This window comes from Schistocerca americana, chromosome X (genome assembly GCF_021461395.2).
Source record: "Schistocerca americana isolate TAMUIC-IGC-003095 chromosome X, iqSchAmer2.1, whole genome shotgun sequence".
NCBI lineage: Eukaryota > Metazoa > Arthropoda > Insecta > Orthoptera > Acrididae > Schistocerca > Schistocerca americana.
The window spans coordinates 642,917,028-642,939,930 of NC_060130.1; the positions used below are offsets into that span (position 1 = coordinate 642,917,028).

At 38.6% G+C, this 22,903-nt stretch overlaps 2 protein-coding genes across 5 annotated transcripts in view; one reads left to right on the forward strand and one right to left on the reverse strand.

Annotated features, from left to right (window-relative positions):
• The window catches only part of LOC124555392 (protein vav), a 166,966-nt gene extending 163,773 nt beyond the window's left edge, over nt 1–3,193 (reverse strand). Inside the window, exon 1 of the mRNA XM_047129289.1 lies at nt 2,860–3,193. Within this exon, the coding sequence (XP_046985245.1) occupies nt 2,860–3,081 (222 nt within the window). The 5' untranslated portion in view covers nt 3,082–3,193. The remainder of the gene's footprint in view (nt 1–2,859) is intronic.
• Nucleotides 3,194–3,445: 252 nt separating this feature from the next.
• The window catches only part of LOC124556717 (spectrin alpha chain), a 123,074-nt gene continuing 103,616 nt past the window's right edge, over nt 3,446–22,903 (forward strand). For all 4 annotated transcript variants that reach the window (XM_047130705.1, XM_047130706.1, XM_047130707.1 and 1 more), the window contains exon 1: nt 3,446–3,537. The gene's annotated coding sequence lies outside the window, so the exon portion shown is untranslated. The remainder of the gene's footprint in view (nt 3,538–22,903) is intronic.

A 22,903-nucleotide genomic window follows, 5' to 3' on the forward strand; every position in this document is an offset into this window, starting at 1 on the left:
TAGAATGCCCCTTTCTGTTTACAAATAGGTAGGTCACTGAGTGCAAAAAGTGGGACATTTGTGATTTAATGATTTGCATTTGCATATTTTAATAAATGTTCACATTTGAAATTGGTACTTTCTTTACCGTATTTTTCACCTTAAATATCATGCCTTTTTGCAAACAGCTTTTCACATTTAGTAGTAAAGATCCTAGGTCTAATCATTAGTGACACATTTAATCTCATTACTGGCACATGGAATTTTGTAAAGACATACAGTATGAGTTACACAACTGTTAAACCTCTTTATGGGAAAGTTGGGCTACCAAAACATATTGTTTTAGAGCTTACTTTCAGCTACATCAATAATTATTGATTATTCTAACACTCAGTACTTAACACTAAGGTTGTGCAGTGTCGACATCAAAGATTACACCACACAAAAGGCTGACACTGTGAAAATTGCAAATAATGAAAGCAGCAATTGAAAGTGGTGATTCATGGAAACAGACAGACATCACATTGTATGTAGGGTTACAACCTTCTAAAGCAAAATAGCATTCCATTATGACCTTCTAGATGTTATAATCATCAGGACACTTTCTGAGGTTTTATCATATTTATATTGTACACAGTAAAATAATGTAAAAACATTTCTTATTAGCATAGTTATTTTACCTAAACCACAGGAAAATCTTATACTAGTAAAAGACACTACAATTACACATTTTTTGATTTATAACTTCAAATTGTATTAATTTTTGTGTTTATCAGTAATCCATGTTCCCTACTTTTGAAAGGTATTCTTACTCATTAATATGCAAGATCCAGAAATTAAACACTATACCTTTGAACGCTTAAAGGACACACTATCCAGCTGTGGCAAGAAAAAATGGATTGAAGAAGACACAGTTGCGATATTGCCCCCCAAAAATATCATAAAATTTGCAAGTATAAAATTTTGGCCAACTTTGCGGGTCTAGTGCAGCAGGGAATACAACCCGTCGGCTTTGGACAAGGACGTCACAAGCCGCCAGAGAGCAGTTTACCATTTTCGCTTTTGCTGTTATGTTTCAGTTTAGTTTTTTTACTGATTGCTTAATAAAGTGGATCTGTTTATTCTATCTCGTGAGATTTTTTTTTTTAAAGTCAAAAAACACTTATCAGTCACTGAAGGGAGCTACAACACTAAGAAGAATCGCTTCTCGATTGGCCACTTGTGACGTCATTGTCCAAAGCCGACGGGTTGTATCCCCTGCTGCACTAGTCCCAACTTTGCAGATGCATATCTTTTCATTTGGGCATCCAGAACTAATTAAATTTGATTGATATATAGACATCATAGGTAGGAATAGCCATCTGAAGTTTTGGCACGATTGGCTCATATGAAAAGTAGCAGTGTTCAGTCAAACCATGGCTCTCAGAATAGTGCAACGAATTCTTTAGCCACTTTAGAGGCTTGTATCTATATTTAGGTATGGCTAAATCCCTAATCTTTGCCACGCTGTGATTCAGCATAAAAAGTTGTCTACGTATATTAAAAATGACCAAATGTTTGCTAAACGTTTAAAAAAGCCTAGCAACGTTGACACATTTTCACCTTCATACAGGGTGTGGAGGTGAGTAGCCTCTCTTTAAAATCCCTTAAGAACTCAACCACTGAGGATACTGGTCTGAAATTTGGTATATAACATTCAAAGACCATGTAGAATTTTCACACCAAATTTCATTAGATTTGGAGATGGTGAAGTCGGAACACTTTTTAATATTGGTCCCTTTGCTGTGGAATGACCCATTAGTAATTATTGGTCTATTTCCTAACAGTGATTGCTTTATTCAATAAGGTAATATACTTATCAGCCAAATCACATAGAGGTAAAAAATGAAATTTCTGTAGCACACTATATACAGTTTAGTATATGAAATTATTACTCAAAAGAGGATGTAATTCATAGCTCCATTACACAAATCATACCTATGAAAATTTTATAACATAGAAACATACACTGAACAATATTTTCTACCAGGGAATTGAACTGAAACAATATGAACATAATAAATGTTATAATGTAGAAATACAAATAGAACATTAATTCTTACAACAAAATGGAATTGAAACAATAATAATGCAATAAATGTTATAATGCAGAAATATACACAGTACCCTATTTTCTACCAGAGAATGGAATTCAAACAATAGGAATAAACAGCGTATCAAGTATGTTTTCTTCAACTTGTTTATAAGTATGCATGCATAAAAAAACGCATTGCATAAACACATGAACATTTTGTTATCTTAACATGTTGTTTAGAATATGGGTAGGTGCATGAAGTAATTGACGTTTTAACTTGTTTCGTTCTCTGTATTAAGATGATATGACAAATGCAACTGTGTAAGCGGTTTGTGGGCGAATAAAGTAACTTATAAATGATAAGCTGTAAACAATAGGCAGATTACCCATGGACTAAAGGAACCAAAATACAATTTCTACCATTTTTAATGGTAAACACTGGGCACTTAGTATATATTTGAAACAATTGTTGAGGCACTGAATGACTGTTAAAACTGCTTGGCTCGGTAACAAAAAGTTGGCTTCTCTCTTGTTCTGATGATCATAAGATTCTATAAGCAGACGTAGAAGATCCGGGGCCCGATGAAATACTTCCTTACCAATATGACAGTGAAGCTTAAGAAATGTGACGCATTGAGGAATATAAATGTCTATGGATGATGAAACGTTTCGGGTCGCAATACAGCGAAGAATACTACAGTGAAAGTCCTGCATGTACTGTATTTACGCAATGCCTTATATATGTATTTTCCGTTATGCTTATTAACATAATATTGTTGTTTCAAAACAAAACATGCTAATCTCACCTGTGCCATCTGAGGCTTCCGGTTAACATCTTTAATATCAATGCATCCTGGCTCCAGTGTATTGAGCAAATTACACAGAAGGACACCATCCCTAAGTGTGTATGCTAAATCGTGTACAGAAGCGTCTAACCAATTCGTTTTGTGATCAGGTCTTAAGACATCGCACCTCACCAACCACTTTGAACACTCTTTCCACGGCTCGTTAGATGTCTGTACTGCCATTTTCTACACTCAATTTATTGTATGGCACTACAATTGTTTTCACATTGCTTATTGCCTCCTATAGCCGATATATTTTGCATATAAACACAACTAACAACACATTACATGACATTTCCACCCCAAGCAAAGATAACACAGTAGACAGTATACGCGCTGCTAAACATATACATAAACATTACCACTAGTAAAGGGGGCGACTTACTTTGCAAATAACATGTTTATATTTTATTCAGCTATATGGCTACTATCCTATTTTATTTCGAAGTTTAATCACACGTTCACTTTCTTCGATTTTAATATGGTACATATTGCCTTCAGTGGTGATCGATATAGTTAAGTGGTGATGTCACTCTCTGACGTTATCTCTCACTTGAGTGGAGAAGTGTCGAGTGTGGTTTGTGTTAATGTGATTCGAACCTGGAAATAAGTGAAATTATTTGGGATATCTGGTGTCTGGTATGTACGTTTCGCATATTTATATATATTGTGGGTGTATACTTATTAAAATTGTAGGGAAATGAGTAATTCCAATATTATTAGTGTATAGATGCTCACTAACTGCCACACCCATGGGTAAAAGGGCGTATTGTACCTAACAGTGCCATGAAAAATTAGTTAATAATAAAGTTTTATGCAATAGTTCTTTATATCATACAGCATAAAAGCCGTTTTCAGGCGTAAATATGAGTGATTCGCTGCAGAATTTCAACTAGCTTTAACCAGTAAATGAGTTAATTTCCGCAAAATTGTTTGTTGTTAACTATGTACTTTTCAGTTTATTGGTACAGTATACAGAAGTTCGTAGTTCTCAGTAATGAAGAGTTTAGAATAATAGTAGTTATGCAGTTCGCACGGTCCATGTAAAATCTATAACAGCCCATCCTAATATGTATTTATTCTGTGGCAAGCGCATCCGCATGTATCGACTTGCATAAAAACAGCAATGCAGTAGTCTTACGGCTGCACCACACCCACCTCGCCAATCAATGCTCCGTGCTTGGTCACATGACAGGCATTGGGGTTCCTTTTAAAACAGAAGTTTGAAGTTTGGTAGCCACCAGAAAGGGTTGTTGGTAGCATTGTAGAGGTGAGCAAATTTTCATGTGTTTTCGACATACTTCACAAGATTAACTCCTTACATTTCATATTGGGGTCCTAGCTAAGTGACATTTCCGCTATTTCTACGATTTGTGGGGTAATATACCAAAATTGTACTTGGCGGATAACATTTACTTCTAAACTAGTTTATCATCTTAACCTTGTTACACATATTGCCATCTTTGCGTTAATGCTAGTTAAATATTTATGTAGAAGATATTTAATTATTTTCTATGTGTTTAGTGTGAACAAATAAATGAATAAGGCAAAGGAGAAAAGAAACAGTTCTACATTTCGCTATTCGTTCATCCACTCCTGCATAATGGTAAAGCCCACCGTTGTTGAGAACCTTCAAAATATCACTCAAAGTGTGATTCTATATTTGATACCCATTTGCTCACACTGTTTCCGTTTTCACATTTTGAGGAGATGGTCAGTCATGTGCAACTTTGTGTACGTGAAACAAATGATTGCATTGTAGTTTTCATTTAAAATTTCATTTTGAACTGCCTCAATGATATGATGGGTGATCTTGATACGACGACCAAAACTGTGGCAGTCAAGTAAACCTTTGTGTTAATGACAAGTGTACTAATAAGATTTTTTTCTCGAACAAATATTAATTTACAATTGTAAAAGGTTTTGTGTCACATGTGTAACAATGACAGGCAGTGCCACATGTTAGATTTTGATACACATGAACAGGCTATGGATGAGTAACTGTAGTATATAAAGGGAATGATGAATATTGAAACTAAACAATTGCTTTAATTAACATTCCTTTGTATATAATGCTGTCAGAAGTGTAAGCAGCTTCAACATGAATTTTTTTTCTTTGTGCACGTCTACTATATGTAAGCTAATGTTATAGTCTTTTGCTTGAATACATAGTGGTCACATATTGGCCAAAATTGAAGGTCATTCCCCCCCCCCCCCCCATAAGCAATCAGTTTGTCTGTTCTGTTGGTTTTCATTGATTGTCAAGTGAAGGGGTGTGGTCAATAAAGGAGTAAGATTGATTGTCATTCTGATTTCTACTGAACCTCGACTAATACTGTTGTGTGCGTGATCCATATTCATGTCTGATAGTAAATGGCACTAAGTGATGCAAAAAAAGCAAATGTAACAGTGATAAGACTCCAATTCAGTCTGTCTGTCTGGAGAAAATAATGTGGGTGCTTTGTATGATTTTATCCTAATATTATGTACCAACATACACAAAATATTTCCTGAAAAGAGTACGAACAGGTGAAATGTAGCCTTTTTGAGCCTGTTATAGGTCTTGTTGTGGGTAACGTACTAGAAAATAGTATTATGTTGGTGACACTCATTTGGATACGTGTTATTAACTTAGTATTATCATTCAGATCAGAAGTGTGGAATGCTGTTAAGGTGATTTAGTACTTTTTGAAAACTAATAAAGAGACTCAATGTGTCATGAGGATTTGTTAACTGCTGTAGAAGACACACGTGGAGGGGAAGGTGACACCACCCCTCCCCCCCCCCCCCCTACCCTTTCTACTATGATCTGCTGTAACCAACAGATACACTACATTTGACTAGTCAACCAGTATGGCTTTACTGATTAGTGTACCACAAGGACTCGATGTTGTACAAGGATAGCAGTTTCAGGAGAGTGCCCGTACCAACAAGTACGAAGTGCTGTCTAAGACTGACAGTTAATTTGAGACAGTGTGACACACTTCTCCTGTTGGGATGCCTTCAAAACCCTTTTCCAGGTTATAGTAAATACAGAGGGAGCTATTAATGTTTTGTGGTTTGACTATGAGAAATAATGACTAACTCCTAGAGAAACAGTATCAAGTGATAGGAGGGACAAATATGTGAGTATACCCAGGAAACTCACCGTGTGATGAAAAGCCCATCTCAGCAGCAGTTGAACACGTCTACATAGAAGTATTGTGTAATATTATTTAACCTGATTGGTTTGAATGGGGCTGTGACAATTACATTATTCAGTCATCCATATTTTAACTGCAAAAGTACTGAGACTCCAGTGGAAAGATGAGAATTTTGGGCAAGAATGTTTTTGTTATTAATGCCTTTAAATATTAAAACTTTAAGGTATCAGTCTACAGTGTGAAAATACGGGGTTTCATCACAAGCTTACATCTACAGAACGCTTAGAGAGAGAGAGAGAGAGAGAGAGAGAGAGAAATTCATCTGCTTTGCCAGTTTGCATCCAAACTGTCACTTTTTATACAACAGCTAGACCATGGCCTTCAGATAAATTTGTCCAACCATCATTTAAAAACACAAGTTTGCCTCTATGACATATTTGATGTTTGTTATAGGTCAGCCTTTCACCACAATATTTTCAAAAGTTCTTGTTGTTGCCCAATTGTTGGCCATAGCAACTTGCAGCCACAATACTTGTTTATTGCACTTGACATCTCTGGTCAAAGCAAAATTCCGTATCACAGATTTCAGTATACCCCATTCGTACAACTAATGTTAAATTGTGGCCCATGTCAGAACAAATAATTCCAAAAGTAAAAATTGCTGTGTTGCTAATGGTGTTATGATGAAGCATACGGTCTGCATCAGTTTTCTAGAACTGACCAAAGACTTCTGGTTCTGAGTCAAGTGAAAGGCTGGAGACAGAAACAGTTATGGAACAACCTAGGACTTCATAAATTTGTGACATAGGGCAATAAGTTTGACTTTGTCTAAATGTCTAAGGCTGACTACCACTGCAATTGAATGTGTGTGGAGTCTACCCAGTGATGTTTTTCATCAAGTGACTGTGCATTCAATAGGGATAAATTAAGATGTGAATAGTTCCAAATTATTTGTATTGATCTCTCTCTCCCCACCCCCCGTCCAGTGCTTTCAACGGGTGAAAATGTTAAGACATAAGTGATTAACTATGGAAGCATTTACAGAAAGTTTGAACCAATTTTAGTAAGCAATCCAGCTTCTGTAATAACGAGAAAGTTAACTAAAATCAGAAATTCATAGTTGGGAGATATACAGGACTAACCTAAATATTTATCAAAGACACAGTGTATAAGGAATGGGAGGTGATTTATTTGTAGCAGTAAACATTAATTTCATACCAACATAGTTGAATCTCTGTGCAGAGCCACCTAGACAGGGTTAACTAGCAAGCATAGGCTAAAGGTTGTGTAATTGACTCCTACTGTTCACCAGATTCATCTGCAGCAACAACTGCAAACTTTATAGAATACCTGAGTTTGCTATTATGTATTGGAGGAAGTAGTAAAAAATTCTGAGCAAACTATAACCTTTGACCATTGTTTGGAATTAACAAAGCAACTATTTCTCAGCTTTACATGACCATTGTGGAAATTATAACATTGTATAATAGTGCATATTTAAACTACCAAAGTATTGTTGGAATACAGGCTTTTGGTTGGGGATGCTCTTATTAGTAATACATTCAAACTTATTAAAAAGTTGAAAATTCCAAAATGCAGTGAGAAAACAGAGTTTCAGAGGGAATGCATGATGTATAAAAAGACATGGATAATTGCTATTACACATTTGTTGGTGCCATCAGCTCACAACTGAGTCATCACCAGGAAATCTAACTTAGAACTCAGCCAGTGCTACTGTTCAGTCTGTCACCACAACCTTCGTAAATAAAGTACTCTGTGATGTTATTTTTCAAAACAGAAAGGCAGTATTATGAACTTCAACAATACCTTGTTTGCCAGCAGTGCCATAGTTTATTTCAGCCACCCAGCTATGGATTTAGAAGGTAAGTTTTATAACTAATGTGTGGGATAAATTTTTTTGCAAAACTGTCCCAATAACTTCATTTAGAAGTTACTTAAAATAGCAAGTTAATCAATCTGCCTCTGATTTTAGATTTGTTGGTGATAAAACAGGCATACTGTAATCGGTAATAAGAGTGTAGTTTGTAACAGCAACAAGCTACAGAGGGCCACAAAAGCAGAATAATCAGTGTTTTCAGTAAAATAGATTAGGAAGTCATTCCCAGGCAACAGCTATAATAATTTAATTTAGGCAGCAATAGGATCAAATTAAACAGTAATTATGAGTATACCAAGCAGAAAAATTAAAGATGGTACTATCTCAAGAACTTTAAGAAGTTAATGTGGAAAGACCGTCGTTAGCAGGAAAATTGGCGGACAGCACACAGTGATAACTTCTTTGTTTTATGTATAGTAAACTTACGGAAAATATTAAATATGTCATAGCGAATATTGCTCACCAACAAATTCCCCTGCGGAGATGTTACAAATCTAGAGAAAATAACAATTTGGTGTATGTTACACCTACAATATGCAGCAATATAAGAGGTTAAAGAGATCCTTTTAACGATGTGTTGTGGAAATAGCTCGATAATGGCCATAAAGCCGAAATAACATCTTAATAAGTTGTCTTCACCATACATAAATGCCCTTGCAAGACATTTATAATGCTGCAGGCTCAGAAAAATTTAAAATAACTCCTTTATTTTCCCTAGTGTTTATTCCATATAGCATGGGTCAGCTTTTCAGTATTTGGCATGTTTTATTATTTAATATCTGCTGAGATGCAGTTCCTAGCGACAGAATTGCAAAGGTAACCTAAAAGGGGGAAGCTGCAGTTGCCATCGGTCTGTGAATTTGTGAATTGTCTATTAACATATTTTAACTGGTGGTGTAATATATTCTCTGAGGCAGAGGGACCAGCCTAAATGAACGTGAGAAAAACACGTAAACACCATACTCAAACTGGCTGTTGTATCAGCCTGTTGTCATTAAATGTGCCACCCAGGTTTGATCCACATCCCTATCTCAAAAGCTAGCACATTGTGCATTAGGATGTATTAACAGGTCACACACAGTGGTAATGCAGAGGCCAAAATGGGCAATAAGAAAATGAAAACCAAAATGTTGAATTTTCTCTTAGCCTTTTCACAATTGAAAACAGATAGGGTACTTCCACTTATTTGCCAAATTGCTGCAGTATGAACAGTGTAGATATAAGTAATTGTTAACTATGATTTACTCCGGATCCTATAAGCTGGAAGCTGTTACCACCAGTTGAAGGTCACTGGTAATGTACTGTGCATTGAAACTTGCTTTACTGTCATTCTGCTGTGGTCAGTGCACTACCATTGGCATTATTTTTTCTTTAATGGTGGTTGCGGTAACTAATGTGTAGCATAGCCTGAGGACTAGGTTAGACAGGATGGGAGAGTTTTGTTGTGTGTTGGTGAAGGTAATGAATGTTTCATGACAATTGTTGATTGCACATCCCATGGGTACATGTATGTCCCCAAAGAAAACCCCCTTTTCCCCTTCTGTGGTCTGATATTTTTAATAAGTTTGAAAAATGTGTTTTGACAAATATTTATTCAGTGACCAAGCTAGGTGGCATAGTATTTTAATATGCTGGACTTCCATCTTGCTGGATGATCAGGATTCAAATCCTTGCATTCTGTCCAGATTTACTTTTTCCATAATTCCCCTAAGTTACATATGACAAATGCCAGCAGGAGTCCTTTGAGATTAACATGGTTAATTCCCTTCCATATCCTCCTCCATTTTATGCTTGTGCTCTGTTTCCAGTGACTTAATTGTGAATGGGATGTTAAATCTTTGTGCCATTGTGTTTTATTCTATAGACATTGCCAATATGCTGTGTAAACTAGTACTATCTGTTGCAGAATAACCCTTGGTAATTGTGCAGTTTTGCTGGATTGCCACCTAAAAGTGCTGTTATAGGACTTATCCTTAAAATGAACAGTCAGAAGCTTCTTTTTAAGTTCAAAATTGAAAGTTTCCCTATCTTTAATCATGTTTCTAGGATTCTGCTGGGGATGACGATGGTCTCGTACAGTCTCTAATGACGTCTACACACAGGTAGTTAGTACAGACGTATGTGGATTGTAATAGTTCTTATTTCTTTGAAAAGTAAAATTTTAACAGTACAGTGTAAGTGAACATATGTTGCTTCACACACAGTTATGTAGAAAAAGTCACAAAGCTGTTGTTAGTCACAAACATTGTTCAAATGATCGAATATAAGTTTTGATGGTCTCTTGCTCATTATTATATATAAAAAAAGTTCTCTCAGCTTGGTTTACACGAACGGAAATGCTATTCAAAAAAGTCATGAGGCTGGTCTAAAGAATAGACTAGCTACACCAGCGGAAGGCTATGAGCAAAATGAATATAATGACAGAAACCTAAAAGCAGACCAACTGAACAGAATGAGAGAGAGCTCAGACTTGAGCAAGAGTGAAAAGTAAAAGCAAATTGACTGAAATTGTTTTGTTGAAGCTATAGCAGTAATGTGAGGATCAGTGAGCTATCCTGCAGACTTTAAACAATATTTTAGTTATGTCACATGTAGTATAATCAGTTTGTGTGGTTTGGACGTTGTACTTTCCCGACACAGTAAACTGTCTCATCAGTCAGGAGTGAGTGAATATAGAAACAAGATTTTTGTTCGTTTCAAAGTTGAATTGTTTTTCAGCAGTGTGCTGCTTCAGTTAATGTACAGTGGATACAAAACTTAAAGTGCAAAGTGTGTACTTTGTGCCATAGATTGGTGTGTTTGGGAGTTAGTGTTTACAGCAGACAGAGGAAGATCAAAGAACAATATAGAAGAATTTGTTCCTTTTAGGTACAGTACTATAGTATAATAAGTTTAGCACATCATTTATGTTGCTGATCAAAGAATAATAAGGAAAATGAGGGTTGTGTTACTTGACAGTTATATAAGCTTGGCTTTAAGAAAGATAAAGGACTCGGAGGGGCAGTTCAGACAATCTACTTGATGATGGAAGAAAATATTCAACAATGTAAAACGATTTATGGTGTTTGAAATGATCACAAAAATAGAAACGGACTATTGGGAAAAATGGGTGGTATACAAGATATAGAAGAAACAAGAGGGAACAATAAATATGTAGACCCAGAGACACATGTTCGCAGTAAGAAGAGTGTAAGACTACACTGAAGTTTCTCTGTTGCACTATTTAGCCTGTGTATTGAAGAAACAATGTAGGTATAAAAAGTTTTTGAAAAGGACTAAAATACTCAGCAAGAAATGATATTAGTATTATTCAGTGTCTGTATTCCTACCCTGTGCAGAAAGGAAAATGAGGTACAGATCATGTTGAATGGAATGAGCAGTCTAGTGAGCACAGTGTGTTAAAAGTAAACAAACGAAAGAAGAAAAATTTAGTAGCAGTACAAACGAGATTAGTCACAAGCTTAATATTGGAAATAGGAACAACTTTATAGACAAAATGTACTTCTGCTACCTTAGAAACAAGAAATGTATGATAGGTGAAGCAGGGAGACCAGAAGCAAACTAGCATAATCAAAGAAATGTACAGGGTGTTTGTTTTAACTTGGAAAGATCAAATATCTCAAAAGTATGCATTGTACGATAAAGGTTCTATACGAAAAGTTAATATATTCAAAGGGGACATGCATCTGTGCTAAAACTGCCTTCACCCCAAATTTTCATTTTTGAACACCCCCCCCCCATTTTTCTTGGAGATTGGGATTCTACATCAAAATATGCCTATGGTTTATCCGAACCATTTTTTCCCTTCGAGATAGGTGGTGCTGTGGTCGACGAATTTTGTTTTTTCCTTTGCAATTGATTTTGGCAAGTCCTCACACCATCACCATATTGGATTTCGGTGAGTCCCCTCGAATCGCCCATCAGAACTGGAACAGGCCACTACTCGCCTAACGACGGAATACAATCCACAATCCTTGTAAGGAAAAATGTTCATTATAGTGACAGGCATACCCGTCACAGATAGGTACCGTGTGAACACTCATGCCCTTGTAAGCAGTGTTGCCAATACGTGGTATGGCTCCCATTTTGCACGACATTTTTACAAATACTTTTCAGGAAGGGAAAAAGGGATTACTAAATGATATTAAATTTTCTGTTCTGGTGGACGAGAGTACGGACATATCACATAGTTAACATATGTGCGTTTTAGTGAGATGTGTGTCTCCAGTTGACAGATATGTGAAAACACAACTTCTGGAATTGATCCCTTTGTATGCCAAAGGGTGCTCGACAGAAAACCTATTCGTAGCTCTGGAGAGCATGTTGAAAGAGAAGGATATTCCAATTATAAATGTAATTGGCGTGGCTTGTGACAATACGTCTCTTACGGTGGGAAGTTATAATTGTGCCATAACAAGACTTAGGAATATTGGACGAAATCTGATTGTTCTCAACTGTATATGCCATTCATCTGCTTTAATTGCATGCAAGGCATGTAAAAAGCTTCCTAGATCCTGTGAAGAGTTAATAAGGTGTGTGGCAAGCCAAATACCTGGCAGTGCAAAGAGCTGTGCTATTTTACAAGAATTTCAAGAGTCAAACGTACAAAGGTGCTTAAATATCAGGTGCACCATAGCTTGTTTTACATGCATGTACTGTTTGCTGGAAAATTGGGATTTTTTATTATTATTGCTTCCAGTTAACAACTATTGAAGATAAATTAAAGTCTGCCGAAATGATTCGTCGCGAATTAGAAAATTCGTATATTAAAGTTTACATGTTGTTTCTAAGGTATGATTTGGTTTACTTCAACAGTTTTGACACCCCTTTCCAATCAAGGAAAATATTAATTCACATGCTTTCAGAAGATTCTTTGCGTCTGATTCAAAACATTGCTCAGAATTTCCTAACCTCGGCATCCTCACTGAAATGCACAAGATTAATACACTTCAACCATGCTATTATATCCCCTATTAGGAACAGTGTATCTTGGCCCAGGATGTGAACAGTTATTATGAATTCCCCCTAGAGAATGTGAAAAGGGAATCTAACTAAGACTCAAATGCTTTGATTTCCATATTGCAGCAACCAAAGAAATTAAGAAACTGATATCTGTACATGATTAATTTTTTGGAAACTTAAGTCATAGAGCCAAATACTGCATTAGCAGCTTACGGAAGGTCCCAGATAAAGGATGTATCATGTGTTGCTTCAAAGTTTGGAGAATTTGATATAAATACGTTCGCAGTTGAAAGACTTTCAGCATCAGCTGTGTTTTCAAAATGTCAGTAAACTTGCTAAGATGGTTCTTTCACTTTCACACTCTAATGCTGAAGCTGAAAGAATATTTACTATTGTAAGGGACGCAAAAAGAAGAAAATGGAAGAGAATTGGTGATGAGAATTTAAATTCCATACGTGTTCTGAGAACCTCATTTCTAGCAAACAGAATAGACTGCACAACTTATGAAGTGGAACAAAAAAAATCTCAATCTTCACAATAAGAAAAACTTGTATTAAGTGAAAGTTTAAGTGTGCACTGGGGACTAAAAGAGGGAGGAGCATGCGTTTGGGGAGTAGATTATATTAGTACTTGTTCCATAGATCATGAATACGACACTTCGTAATGATGTGGAACATGTCAGGTTAATAAAAGGTGTCTATACAAGATATTACATTACACAAAATATTACAGGACACTTTTTTTTTTTGAAAAGTACCCACTTACTATATCGAAAAATTCATCTAATGAGGAGGAGTTGACATTAAGAAATTCTTTCAATTTCCTTTTAAATGCTATATGGCTATCTGTCAGACTTTTGATGCTATTAGGTAAGTGACCAAAGACTTTTGTGGCAGCATAATTTACCCCCTTCTGAGCCAAAGTTAGATTTAACCTTGAGTAGTGAAGATCCTTTCTACATGAGGAAAGCTGTATGTACTGAAAGATGCAGCAAGCACTTTCATAACATAAACCCTGATTTTATATTATGTATTGCAAGGATGCAAGTAAATATTTTTGTGTGTCCATTCTTGCGTCAGGTCTGGGGGACGACAGTTGATGGTTGGATAGACGACCAGTTGTCAGCCACTGATACATTGACTGTATGGAATCGTGAGAACCCCTTCAGCCCCAACTAAGACCTGAAGATGTTACATTGATGTGCCGAAACTGGTAGCTACACAATAAATGACAATATAAGGACTGCTGTAGGTGTTTCATTTTCTTAAGATTGGAAATTATTGTAGCTATGCACCCTAAACTCTACTACTAGTTCGAAGTCCATGATTTCTTTTGTTATACCCATTCTCTCCCCCTCTCCCTCCCTCCTCCCCCTCCCAACTAGGCGTCACATGTTTTGCTTTACCGTGAGGCACTTTATACAGAAAAGGGACATATTGAATACCCGGTTGGGACTTGTGTCAGAGGTTGGCATCAATGCTATACGCTTTGTTGATAGTTCATGATCTCTTAAAACTATACTGTCGTGTTGTAAAACAGTTTAGTGCCGAAGGAAGAGAGACGCCATAAAAAATGTTAATGAAATCGTAGTAATAGCTGCGTTTGCTCGCAATACACATGCTAGTATCCGAGAAATATTTCATCAATCAGGAATTGTTCACACAGGTGTTTGGGCGACCCTAAAATGTCACAAATACCATGCCTGCCGTATCTCCATGCATCAAGAACTTCGTGTAAATTATCTTTAGAATCGAATTGGCAACTAGGCAGTCGTGCAATTGCAAAGAAACACGCAGTTCTTTTGTCGAGTAATATTCTTCGACAGGTCAACGTTTACGAACCATGCATTATCGGAGAGTGGAAAACACGCACTGGACACGTGAAATTGATAATCAGCGTACTTTGTCTGTTAAAGTTTGGTGCTATATCATAGGCGACTGACTAATCGGTCTCTTATTTTTGGAAGGCACATTGAAAGGAGAAAGAGGTCGTAACTTATTGCAAGACAAGCTACCGATTCTTTTTGAAGATGTGCCCCGTAAGGTGCGGCAGAATATGTGGTTGAAACATGATGGTTGTCTGGTACATTACTCCGCAGTAGCCCAAGAATAATTAAATCGCAATTTCAGTGGTTTCATGATCAGTAGAGGCAGTCCGATAAACTGGCCTGCTAGGTCAGCCGACCTTACCTTGCCGAAGTTTTTCTTCTGGGGTTATCTTAAAGACAAAGTGATTGCAGAAGTACCAACTACTCGACAAGGCATGATAGGACATATCAGAAATGCTTACGCAAACATAACGCCAGACATGCTCTTAAGTTCTGTACAAGAACTCAAAGCTCTAATTAATAAATGTATCGAAATGGAAGGCATCATTTTGAGCATTTGTTGTGAATTACGATAACTGTGAGAGCAAGCACCCCGATGGTGAGAGGCAAGGAGACTCACGTAAATCAAGCACCCCGATGGAAACAGAAAACTGTTATGTCCACGTTGTTGTTCCTGCATCATGCTAAAAGTAATTTATTAACCAGAAATTTCAGTGTCTTAACTGTAAAAGTTTTACTGTACAATGACATTTGCAAAGCTACATTTTTAACAAAAATGTTTACATTGCTATCGCAAATATAATGTTGAATCAAATAGGTCAGTTCTTAATTTCAGAAACCGGAAAAAAATGAATTTTGTCGACTACAGCGTCACCTGTCACCAATGGAAAACAATCTCTTTCGTAAACCGTAGGTATTTTTTGGCGAAGAATCAGAATCTGCAATAAAAATGAAAGATCCAATTTGAAAATAAGTTGGGGAAGAGGAAAAGGCATTTTAGCACAAATATCCCCTTCGAAAATGTTAACTTTTCATCTAGGACATTTTTTCGTACCATGCGTATTTTTTAGAAATCTTTAATTCAGGGTTATACAAATACTCCGCGGGCCTTAGTTTGAGAAAGAAATATGTGAGAATGTACAAATGGACAGTCGTTCGATGCGTTTCAGCTGTTTTTTGAAGAATTAACAAGGGGAGGCCACGACGTTGTGATAAGAGTTATTTCAAACTTTGTACACCTTTAGTAGGCCATTAAAACAACATAATGTGCAAGCAGTAAGATGCACTACTCTGGCAATTCTGAGAAAATCGCAAAAGAAGTTTTACGCGTCTATTATGTAACTGATGTATCTGTTTGAAGATACCGGCCGACGTAAGTCACTGGGGACAAGTGACTAGTGTTCGCGCGTTGCAAGAGGCGTCGTAGATGAGGCGACGATTCGAATCCCGCCAATATTTGTTTTTTAATCTGTATTTTTTCATCACTGGTAAAATATAATTTATGACATTTTGAGAGGTAATATATTTCATTTTCATGAAGTTGTAGTGAATGTGACGTGTTATTTGACTACCTGCTATTTGTAATCAGATTTTCAAGGACGAGGGACAGGCTTTTAAAGCATAAGTCAAAGCTCGATTAATAATAATGCGAAAGACGTTTCTCACAACCTGTAATATAGTAAGTCACAATGTGCCAGATCAAAAGAGTAATCTACAATTTACTCGTCGGATGTGCTCTCGACATCACACGTTGTAGCATGGTATGTCATACAGACATGGAAGACAAAAATTGAAATTTCTTGTAAATACTTCATGCAAACACAGCTGGTTTTATTCATTATATTGCCTCTCAAACGTCACAAATTGAATAAGATGACCAGTCTTGCAAAAATAGAGCAACAATTAAGTCTGAAAGAGTCGAACCGTCGCCTCATAAGCGTTCGTCTTACGAAGTTCGAAAGCTAATCACCTCTACCACCAGGAATTCTAACGTCTGGCACCTATGCACAGACACATAATCCACATAACGGACGCGTAAAACTTCTCTTGCAATTTTTTTGGAATTGCCAGAGTAGTACACCTTACTACTTGCACATGATGTGCTTTCAATGGCCTACTAAAGATGAACAAAGTTTGAAGTAAATCTGTGACCCCCACGTCGTGGCCTCCCCTTATAAGCATTAACAAAGTTCAATTAATATTGCGTATGTGTTGCAGTTTTCGACGAACTTCATTGTCGGTCGAAGAACTTCATGATGCCTTCGGAAGACCTGTATTGAATCTGAATGAAGAAAACACATTTGTTGTGGCAATGTGATCTTTGTGTGTTTGTAATCTTGTCCCATTGCACAACCAAAGTAATTAATTCCTTTGTATCGATTTCGACATCCACTTTCCCACAAAAGCATCGTACGAGATTGCTGAGAAAAGTAATGAGACTGAATTTTAATCTACGAAAGTTTATTTCAAACAATATTGTCCTCAGAGTTTCCCTTCGGCAGCTATACACGAGCGGGATCGTTGTATCAGGGCAGAAATGATTCAGCTGGTCGGGCCTTTAACATGTCGATCACATTCTTTTGAGTATTCTCTCCAGAGTCCCAAAATGACGTCCTGTTAAGGATTTGTCAGTGTCGGTAAAAGAAAGTCACAAGAACTCAGATCAGATGAATATGGGGACTGTGGAACAGGAATGCCTTTTGAGGTCAAAAATTCCACAATGGAAGTGGGCGTTGTCGTGATGCAGCTTCCACTTGTCTGCGATATCCGGTCTCACTCGATTCACCCTTTTCCATAACCTTTCGAGGACATTTTTGTAAAACAATTGCTTGATAGTTTGTCCTGGAGGAACAAATTCTTTATGCACAATACTCCAACTGTTAAAAAAACCATTGTTTTGATTTTTGACTAGCTCATTCACGCATTTTTCAGACGAGGAGATGTTTCAGTGTGACACTTCTCACTTTGCCGCTTTGTCTCAGGATGGTACTCAGAATTCGAGAATTCGTCACCAGTGATCACACGACTGAACCATTAGTGGTCGTTGACAATCCTCTCAAGAACATCAACACACACGTTTCTTCACTTGTCCTTCTGCTCAGTTGTGTTTTTCGGCACCATTTTGCACAAACCTTTCGCATGTGCAAAACTTTGGTCAGAACTTGATATACGGTGAAAGTGTTCAACAGGGCACCCATCATCCTTATTGTTAAACGTCAGTCTGATCCCGTAAGAGCACGCACACGTCCGACTTTTTCGCCGGTTTTTGAAGTTGGTCTTTCTCAGCAAGGTTCCTCTTCAACTTGTTCTTGGCCTTTCAGAAATGTTTCGTGCCAGTGAAAAACTTGTGCTCTTTATAAGGAAAATTCCCATAGCCCTGTTTCTACTTTTCGAAGGCCGCACTCGCGGATTCTCTAAGTTTAACACAAAACTTGATGACGTAGCATTGCTCCAAATTCCGCTGTTCCATTTTCGTAACACACAATGAAATCACAACTTCGCTGATGGCGCTTTCAATAATCGCGTGATCACGATACGGACCTGAAGCTCGGACTGAGCATCTGGAAGGGATGAACACACCGGTCTAAACAAGTAGAGTTAGTAGTAGTACGTTGTTCGACAACTGTGATCGCCGTCTCGTTTTCGCAGCATTTTCTGAGGGTCGTTTCACATTTGTCCGGCTGCCGGGTAGGCACTTGGCACATACACACGGCTGCTGAATAAACGGCACGCTAGCTTTACCCAACAGTAAGTAACTGACAGGCAGTGGTGACTAGGGCAGTCGAGAAAATATCGATTAGTATCAATTCACTAGATATAACTCTATCAGAACGGCAATATCTATTGCCTATATTTTTATTTTTTTAACGATTTTTGGAAAATATATGAAGTTCTTTTGAAATTGTAGTAGGACCTAATTTTACTTTCACTATGTGAAAGAGTCTTACTACATTTTGAGCTTTCTCCACGTCCAATCTTTCTCTTTGATTGTGTGTAGCAAGTGTGTGGCACAAGAGAACAGCGAATCCACTGGGGATGGCGGTGTGAATGGAATATTTCCGATGTGAAGAAACAGCACACCAGATGCGTTAAAAAACAATTTGAGTCAACTAGGGCGCTATTTCTTCACACCACGGTTCTTCAAATACTGTTGCTGAAAATGATGAACAAAAATCTAAATGACAGAATTGGTTGTTGCTGTGGTCGGAGACGTGTGAGGGGAAAATACTGGCGTAATTGGTGCTCGGCGCTACCACAGAAACTGCAGCGTTTAACTTCAACACGCAATTTTGACACAACTGCTAGATCGCCGGCGTTTGCAGAAATGAGAAACAGAAGTCGACATGAAGTGTTTTGGAAAATCCGATACGTGACGAAACAATGATGGACCAATCAGACGCCTCTCGTTGTGCCACTTACCTGCAGTTGCCATTGTTAGCTAAGTGTTTATCGCCAAGCGTGAACGTGCATCGTTTGCCTTTCAATTTTTGCGCAAAAGGGGACAGGCAGGCTGCTAGGTTGTTGATTTACAGAATATCTAATTATAAATCAATACTGAAACATACAGCCGGTTTTAGAGCTGTATGTGTACAATGTGCAGCGGGTATTTTTATAAGTAGGTACTTAGATATTTTCTCCGGTGATATATCGATAGTTTTTTCTATTTATCGAGAGCCGAAAACTGTTTAAGTATCGAAATATCGGATTCCCATATTTTTAAAAACACCAACAGCCCTAGTAGCGACAGCTGCATCTCAGACGTTCGCACTTGTGCACATATTCCTAAAGTGTGTCGTTCAACTAAGCGTATGGATCGCAATAAATTATAGTGTGGCTGATGTTTTATAGGCGCTTCACGAAAAGTAGTAGTAAGATGCAGTTGGTTCATCCTGTCAACATGAGAAGAGGCGATGGATCTTCATTATACTTTTTGAGAACTTCAGAGTGGACGATGATAAATTTTTCGACTAATTTAATAGTAGTATGCAAACGTTTGACGATCTACATGTAAGATTAAAGGATTCACTCCAGTGCTGCAACACATTCTTCACAGAATGCATCCAACTTAAAATCAGGAGAGTAAAAAGTGAAACATTTTTTCTTAATTTTTAGTTCTGCTTGAAAGGACTTCAATAATATGTATTTGAAATATACTTAAGAACTAAAGACATGTATTAAAACACAATATTGTAATAGGCAAAAGTATCAAATACAGAATTAAGTTTAAGAAGAAAACTTTAAATATTTCGTTTGCAAAGGGAATGGACCAAGTGATATGGTTTTGGAGTGGTATGAGACGGCAGGTGATGTGGAAAACGCCCCTGTGAAGTCTTGGTAATGGGCTTGCAGAGTATGGGCTGGCGCCCGTGTACTGAATGGTATCAAAGAGATGCGCTAGGATAAAAAGCCACACTTGCTTTTACTGATGCTTTTTGCATTTTGTAATTTCAGAAAAAAATTGTAACACACTCTGTTGAAATTCCACCACTTTGTCTTCCAAACCGTCTTGGCACAGAATTAGCCCACTGACGAACAGTGTATGGCGATCTAGCTTTTGGTTCAGTCCCTAATTAGTTCTGTCCTCATAAAAACTTTCTGTCCCACAAAAAGATCGATTATGTACTAACGTAGTTAGTACTGCCAGGTATATTTCAACCACATACAAAAATAGCACGAACAAGTGTAACTTACACGAAAGAACACACAAGTAGCTAGGCTGCAGTCACAGTGGCTCCGATATCGGTGGATTCCACCGATGTCCTACATCGACCAGGAGGTCATCTGGTGCCTTAGCCCGGCCAGCCTCCATGTCACCGTGGCACACCAACAACCGTTTTTCAGCGTTGGTCTCCACAGACAAACCGCACAAGCAAGCTGATGTTTCTGTGGACCCCATGGAGCAGGATCCTCATGCTTCTGTGTCCTGTAGTAGCACCTCCAATGGGCTGTTCGCTGTCTTCAGTCCCACAAAGGATTTATGGCTGTTTTTAGCACCGCAGCATCCCCCTGTACTCTATTTTCAGGAAACGAAATTGTGCCCTCAGGACCGCTTTGATCTTTTACATTTCTTCCTGGTCCTTTCAGAGAGGTGCCCTCTTGGCTGACCTACTTAACCTCTTCTGCCGTAACACTAGAGCACCCACTTTCCTTTCTGACTCCTTGCACACCTATTCCCATTTGGACCTCTCCTCGTGCACTGCCCAGCTTGCCCCTTGTCTTGAGTGGTCCGTTCTTTGTGACACCTACTCGAGTGACTATTTCCCGTGTGCTATCCATTTGCTGACTCCTACCCCACCCGCGTGCATGCCTAAATGGCAGAAAGGCTGACTGGCTGCTTTACTTCTCCCTGGCAACCTTCGAAAAACGAGATTTCCCAAGCTGTGATGACTAGGTGGAATATCTCGCAAACCTTATGTTTACTGGTGCAGAATGTTCAATCCCCCGCACTTCCTCTTTACCACGATATGTCCCAGCCCTTGATGGACAAAGGTATGTTGTGATGCAATTCGCACACGTAGAAGTGCTCTCCACTACACATTTTTAACTGCCACCCTGTGCAGGCAAACTGCATTCATTATAGACAGATGTGTGCAAATTGTCGTTGCGTTCTTGGAGATAACAAAAGAGTTAGCTGGATTTCATTCACTAGTTCTTTTAACATTTCGACACATTCCTTTGTCGTGTGGGTCAACCTCTAACAGCTCTCTGGAACCAAGATCCTTTCCCCAGTTTCCGGCCTGGCAGTAGCTGATGATGTTATAGTGGACCCTCTAACACCTTGGGCTGCCATTTTGCAAAAGTTTCAAACTCTTCCCACTATCATCCTGCCTTCCTCCATCGGAAACGATTGGTGGCGGCTCGAGCGATACCCTTCTCTTCTCTGAATCGTGAGTGCTACAATGCTGCCTTTACTATGAGGAGCTAGATCATGCTCTCGGTTCATCCTAGTCCTCCGTCCCAGGGCCAGACGCCATCTACATTCAGATGTTGCAGCACCTTTCTCTTGCGGGCAGGCATTTTCTGCTTAACACATACAACCACACCTGGGAAGAGGGCACATTTCCTGATGCTGGCGTGAAGCCACCGTCATACCCATACCTAAGTGTGGTAAGGACAAAAACCTTCCTTCTAGCTACCTCCCCATCTCTCTCACCAGCTGTGTTTGCAAGGTGATGGAACACATGATTCATGCTAGTGTGGTGGCTTGCGTCTCGCCATTTACTAACGAATGTGCAGTGCGGATTTAGAGTGCGGCGTTCTGCAGTTGACCATATCATTACTTGTCCACCCATGTCATGAGTGGTTTTCTGTGGAAATCCCAGATGTGGTCTTTTTCGATTTGGAGAAGGCCTAAGACACCTGCTGGAGAACTGGTATATTCTGTACTCTTTATACGTGGGGCTTCCATGGGTGCCTGCCCTGATTTCTTCGGGGATATTTACAAGACAGAGTTTTCAACGTGCATGTGGATTCTGCCTTGTCAGACACCTTTATCCAGGAAAATGGTGTGCCGTAGGGTTCTGTCCTGAGTGTCGTCCTGTTCACTATCACCATTAACCCTATAATGGCCTGTCTCCCACATGGCATCTCTGGCTCCCTTCTTGTTGACGATTTTCTCATCTATTGCAGTTCTCCATGGGCATGTCTCACTGAGCAGTGTCTTCAGTGCTGTATTGATTGTCTTTACTCCTGGAGCGTCGACAATGGCTTTCGCTTTTCCACGGACAAAACCATCTGTATGAATTTCTGGTGGCACAAATGGTTTCTCCCACCATGTCTTCATCTTGGGCCTGCTGCCGTTTTGTTAATTGAAACTACGAAATTTCTGGACCTCATGCTCGATAGGAAACACTCTTGGTCCTCCCATGTATCTCACCTGGCAGCCTGTTGTATGCAGTCCCTCAGTGTTACTTCCTGGGGTGCTGATCGAACCACCCTCCTCCGTTTGTACCGGTCCCTTGTCCGTTCGAAACTCGACTATGGGTGCTTTATGTGTCTGCACGCCCATCCCTCTTACGCTCTCTCAACACTGTCTACCATTGTGGAATCCATTTGACCACAGGTGCCTTTTACACAGCCCGGTTGAGAGTCTGTATGCTGAAGCTGCTGAACTACCATTGCCTTCCCTCCGTGACTTTCACCTTAGCAGGTATGTGTGCCATTTGTCTGCCATGC